Below are 6,146 nucleotides of genomic sequence, written 5' to 3' on the forward strand. Positions count from 1 at the left end.
TCTTGGATTTAGAGCAGTGGGACATAGAAGAGCACTCCCCCTTTCTCTCTCTCTGAGAGATATATGGCATACACTATCTTGTACATCCAAATGTTTATGTACACTTATTCAGGTACTTAGTGGAGGGGTGATAATATCAATGTAAGTGTAAAAGGATATGACTAGAACAGATAAATAATGAAAGATTGGGAAGAGAGGGGGAAGCGAAGTGGGAAATAGCATGGGTATGATATACATATGATTTTTTTATGGATATAAGGCAAATGTATAATTGTTTGTTTGGAATAAAATAAATATTATTTTAAAAAAAACAAAACGGGGAGCTTTAAAAATAATAAAGGAACCTCATCTAAGGATTATAAATCAATATTAGGGATGCACCGATATATCGGCCGCCAAAATATATGAGCCAAAAATTGCACTTTTGGCATAATGCCGAAACTGCCATTTTCTGGCAAATAGAGCGGTGCATCCGTTTTTCGCTCCTCCCCGCTGGGTGCTGCTCTGTGTCCCAGCGGGGAGGAGAGAAACTGTCACAGGCGGCCGAGTGCTGTGGGAGGAAAGCTCTGTCAGTGGCCGGCGTCTCTCCTCCCCGCATCACTCAGCCTCCTGTCACATATCAGAGAGACAGCAGTGTGGGAGGAGACGGCCAGCGCACATAGTATGGTTACTATAGCCTCAATTATGAATGAATGGGAAGTGATCCACATCACCTCCTGCTCATTTATGATTGTGGTTATAGTAAACACACTATGTTCTCATGTTATGAATGGACAGGAACACTCAGTATAGAGGATTCCTGTTCATTTATAACAGGGGCTGCAGAAAAAGAGATTGAGGACTCTGCGTGTTCAATCTCTTTTTCTATTTTAAAAGGGAAATATCAGGGGTCTGTTTAGACCCCTAATATTTGCCCAAAGCCCATAAAAGTAAAGTAAAAAATTAAAATATTTAATCAAACGTGAATAAATAAATAATAATAAAAAATGTAAATGTTTATACAAATACATAACAATAAAATTGAAAAAAAATTGAAAAAGTTCAAATAAAAACATTGTCGGTTTCGACCTGACATTTTTTTAAATTTTGGTTTAGTTTCTGTTTTGAAATTTTCATTTCGGTGCACCTCTAATCAATATATAACATTTTTGAGTGGAATTAGTTAGACTTTAATCAGACTGTTTCCTCTGTTTGTGTTGTTGCAGACAAAGGCAAACTACCTTTCAAATAAATAACGAGAGACACCTGTGAATTGATACAGTGGTATGAACATGTGCCCGCTATATGCTCTACATCTGTTTATTATATGGGATATTTTTTTCATATAGTTCACATATTTGATATATCCTAAGTTAATCTCAATAATTAAAGTCGACATGGTCATAAAAATCCATGGGACCGTTACTACACAATGTTTCACTGCTACAAATGATATTACCTTTTAAAATAACATCACTTTTTTGTACATTTTTAAGAAGCTAAAAAAAATAACAAGCTCTGTGATTTGAATAATTTTGCTAATTGTATTTACATGCATCTAATTTCTGCTCTTTTCAAATTGCACTTCAGATGCAAAGTTCCTTACAATAAAGAGGAATGTTTCCTTTCAGGTTAAATAAATCTCTTTCTAATATGTTAGCCCGAGACCAACTATTTACATTATTTTCACTTGACAGATGATATAAAAGAAAACACACTAAACATGCTGTACTGCTAAATAAAATGTTATATCAGTAGTGCAGAATTTTTTGCTTATCGCATATTGCTGTACAGCTACATAGCTAGCATGCTGAAGCAATGCTAGAGATGTTGTATATTCTTGATGTCTACACCATTATCAGATGACTAGATACTCCACAGGAACAACACCTTTACTTTAGCCCTGGTTTAACTACATACAATGATTTCATTTTAACGTAACTGCAGCCATTACTTTGGAAAGTTAAGTGCCTTCCCAGTATGTTTGAGCGGATTACCATCCCTTATACAATTACTTGTATTTTATCATGCGAATATCTTACAACTTTGATATATGACAACTATAACTGTTTAAAAATAATACCACTGTGTCATTTTATATTTTCAGGTGGGGTCTGTTGCTACTTTAAGGGAATGGATATACGAATTCTAAAGGCCTTTATCTTCATCTTTTTGACTATGATTGGTATTCCAGGAAACCTTTATATTATAATCCAGTTTTTCCTTATTAGGGTGTTAGAAAAGAGACTGCTACCATCCAACATAATTCTGCTAGTCTTAGCATTTGCAAATCTTCTCATTGTCTGCTCTCGTGTCATCCCACAGTCACTGAATGCTCTTGGAATTGAGGACTTAATGGATAATACAAACTGCAAGATGTCTGCATATACCTACAGAGTCAGTAGAGCTATGTCTATATGTACCACCAGTTTGCTTAGCTGTCATCAGTGTATCCTTATTGCCCCAAGCACTAAGATCTGGGTCTATTTAAAACAAAAGGTGTCTCACAATATATCACCAATTATTCTTGGAATTCTTTTGATGAATCTAGTCATTTACCGCACTAGTTTTATGTATGGCAATGCAAGAAGTAATAACACTTCTCCATACACACTGCATCTGGTTTACTGTGACACTGATTTTCAAACATATGTATCTTATATTGCCAATGGGGTTGTTTTTGCCTCTAGAGACTTTCTTTTTGTTGCAATGATGGCTCTTGCAAGCTTTTACATTGTGTATGTGCTACTCAGACATGAGAAAACTGTAAAAAGCATACGAAGCTTGAACAAAGCAAAGAGTAAATCAGTTGAGTATAAAGCTTCTAGAGCTGTAATATTACTGGTTATATGCTATGTGGTATTCATGGGGCTGGATAACTCTATGTGGATCTATACTCTGACACTCGTAAATGTCAAAACAGACATGAATGATGCCAGGGTTGTGCTAGCTTGTGCCTACTCTGCAGTGAGCCCTTTCATCATTATTGTTACCAACCCTAGATTACAGCAATGCCCACTATGCAGGTTTTGGAGAAGACTTCAGGATTTACCATCCTCTTCCTCATTTGACATTCATTTGAAGCATATTAGTATATAAACACAAATTACTGTCATAATGTTCTTTATATGTGTTATAAATGTATTAAACATCTACTGGAGGATTGGGGAATGCTTTATTTCATCAATTGTTTCGCAAGTAAATAAAGATTCACTTTTTCAGCCATGCTTAAGTAATTTTCCTCAAATTTTTGAACATTTCATGATGACTAGGTGTATGTCCTCAGCTAACACATTTAAGGGACCATGACCCCTTCTGCTTCCTTTTACATCAATCCCTAGTAACAAAAGTCCAATCAGAACAACCTTTTTTTTTACTTGTTAGTATGCCCAAAGCCCATCATGGAGTAGCCTTAATGTCAACCCTTTAGTACCCCAGCAACTCAAGGGAATTCATATGGATCTTATAGATGTAAACATCATACTCCATAATGCTAGACACTAAATACAATGCCATTATCCTATATAAAACCATAATTAAATGAGTAGCAATATAAAACTTAGAAGAGAAACTATCTCCCATACCAAAAACAAGAGAAGAGAAACTATCTCCCATAAAATGTATAATATACAATATACCTGAGTCAGTTATGGATTTAGAAAAGAATAACTAGAATTGTAAGGGACAGGTTATAGATCATAATGACATCAGGATAAGGTTTCAGTCAGATACAAGGGCATTAGAACCTTATACAAGAGAACCATGTAGTGAGGGGGAACCACCGAAGGTACAGGTCTGGTCTCAGGGAAGTCTCCCAAAACTTAAAATTAAGTCTGTAAGAACAATAGGTCAGAAGGAGGAATGTGTTTTAGGGAAGAGTCCAATGAATAGCAGCAAAAAGAAATGCAGAATGCATCATACAATATAAAAAGAAAATGTAAAAAAAAAAAAAAAGGAAATATAAAATCTGGAGTAATGGAGTCAGCATCCACCATAAAGTTTTTTTTAATTAGTTAGTTTATCCCAACACAGTTCAACTGAGGTGGAACAATCACTATAGTGGAAGAGGCCTAATTTTTCCCCTACAAAAACTCCCAACCAGTATCAGTTATTTGTGGACATTAGTGGGCGTGTATTACATATGAAATACGTTGAAGAGAGTAAAATTTCACACCCCAATTTAAGATTTCTTGAAGAATGTATTGAATAAATTCTACTTTGAGGAGTGCAACTACTAGAAAGGGAAGGGGCTTTAAAGAAATATTGTGACTCTCTTAATATATAAAAATAAAAAATATATTTATTAATATCACATATTCTAAAGTGTAATTAAAAAGCAAATTCAAGAGATGATTGATCCATTTCACCACATGATAGTAATGTCACATCAATTTGACAATATAATATAATGGTTCTGGTAGAACATAGAAAATAGCTCATTCTGGTAACCCCGACATGTTTCGCCCTTCAGGGCTTCTTCAGGGGGAAATTATATGTCGTGGAGAAGTTCATCAAGGTTCTCGGCTGACCACAAAAACGCGAAGATGATGAGAGACCAATTATATTCCCCTCAAACCAGGCGAGAAAGCTCACGCAGAGGGGGATCTTGTCACGGGAGCAGATTGTAGAGCCAGCAAGCGAGGGCAGCAGCAGTAGGAAAAAATGTTGTAGGAACGCAGCTTGACCGACCGTCCTCCGATGCACTCCTTGCAGGCGCCGCAATGTTCCTTCAACATCTTTTCTTTCCTACTGCTACCTTTCTCGTCTGGTTTGAGGGGAATATAATTGGTCTCTACTCATCTTCGCGTTTTTGTGGTCAACCGAGAACCTTGATGAACTTCTCCACGACATATAATTTCCCCCTGAAGAAGCCCTGAAGGGCGAAACATGTCGAGGTTACCAGAATGAGCTATTTTCTATGTTCTACCAAAACCATTATATTATATTGTCAAATTGATGTGACATTACTATCATGTGGTAAAATGGATCAATCATGTCTTTAAATTGCTTTTTAATTACACTTTAGAATATGTGATGTTAATAAATATATTTCTTATTTTTATATATTAAGAGAGTCATAATATTTCTTTTAAGCCTCTTCCCTTTCTGGTAGTTGCACACCTCAAAGTGGAATTTATTCAATACATTCTTCAGTATCAGTTATTTATCAATATCTCTAAATTTGCATTTTTTTATTGGGTGTTACTTTTTTAATATAGGGTTTAGATTGTTAGGGTTGGGGTTTAGCATTAAAGGCTTTTATTTAAGTGTTTTAGATGTAATTGTTTTGAGTGCAGTACATTTTATTTATATTTTGCTAGGATCTTCTGGGGAATTTTTTTTTTGGAAGGGGGAGGTGACTAGGGAGGTGACATATGTAAAGCTGCCCTTTGTTTGCAACACATGACTGCATATTAGTGCGGTACAGTTTAGTTTAGTGCATTAAATCACCACATTTTTAAGTGCACCAAAGAATCACATCTTCATTCCCTATTGTCATGGGCCCACACTTCTCCCTGCTCCTTCCTTTCCACCTCATTTTCCCCAATGCACAAAATTCTCCATATGCATTCACTGCAACATCTGCAGCCTCAAGGTATAGGAATGGAATTTTGACAAGGGTTTTGAGAGGCTTACCTTACTGCACATCAAGTGGGGAAAAGGGTCAGAATGGGGTCAGCTTGCACCTTTTTTTTAGTCTCCTAACCCCAACTCACTGTCTCAAGCAGCATCTTTGACCAGGCAGGTGTCCCTTTCCCAGTTGCTGGAGTGAAAGAAAAAATATTCACCCAATTACTCCAATGTTCAGCATCTCAATGCCAGCTAAAACAAATTGCTGGTGTTACAGCTGCTCCTATTTCAGCTGGTGGAGTCCACCATATCCAAACCTTTGTGGACTGTACTTTATGACAGTGGTAGGCTTCCAAAACCCATTTTTCACCCAGAAGGTTATCCCTGTAAGATTATGTCTCCATGTAACTGGACCATGTTGTTAGTTCAAAGGCCCACATGACCACAGACACAAGGTTCAGCATGCATGAGAAAGGAAATTACACTGAGTGGCCAGATTATTATGACCACCTGACGTTTGTAGCAAAATTAGCTATAATTAGCTATAATTTCGCTCTGAAGTTGCTAGAGGGCCAGACCATTATAAATAGGAAAGC

The 6,146-nt window shown here is 36.5% G+C and overlaps 1 protein-coding gene across 1 annotated transcript; it reads left to right on the forward strand.

The window, feature by feature from the left end:
* The first annotated feature begins 2,112 nt into the window (after window positions 1-2,112).
* On the forward strand, window positions 2,113-3,078 carry LOC108792083 (vomeronasal type-1 receptor 1-like). Its single transcript, XM_018562766.1, has one exon. It carries the CDS (start codon window positions 2,113-2,115, stop codon window positions 3,076-3,078), a length of 966 nt encoding a protein of 321 aa, XP_018418268.1.
* The last annotated feature ends 3,068 nt before the right edge of the window (window positions 3,079-6,146 follow it).

This window comes from Nanorana parkeri, unplaced genomic scaffold, assembly GCF_000935625.1.
Source record: "Nanorana parkeri isolate BGI_ZX_2015 unplaced genomic scaffold, ASM93562v1 scaffold598, whole genome shotgun sequence".
Taxonomy (NCBI): domain Eukaryota; kingdom Metazoa; phylum Chordata; class Amphibia; order Anura; family Dicroglossidae; genus Nanorana; species Nanorana parkeri.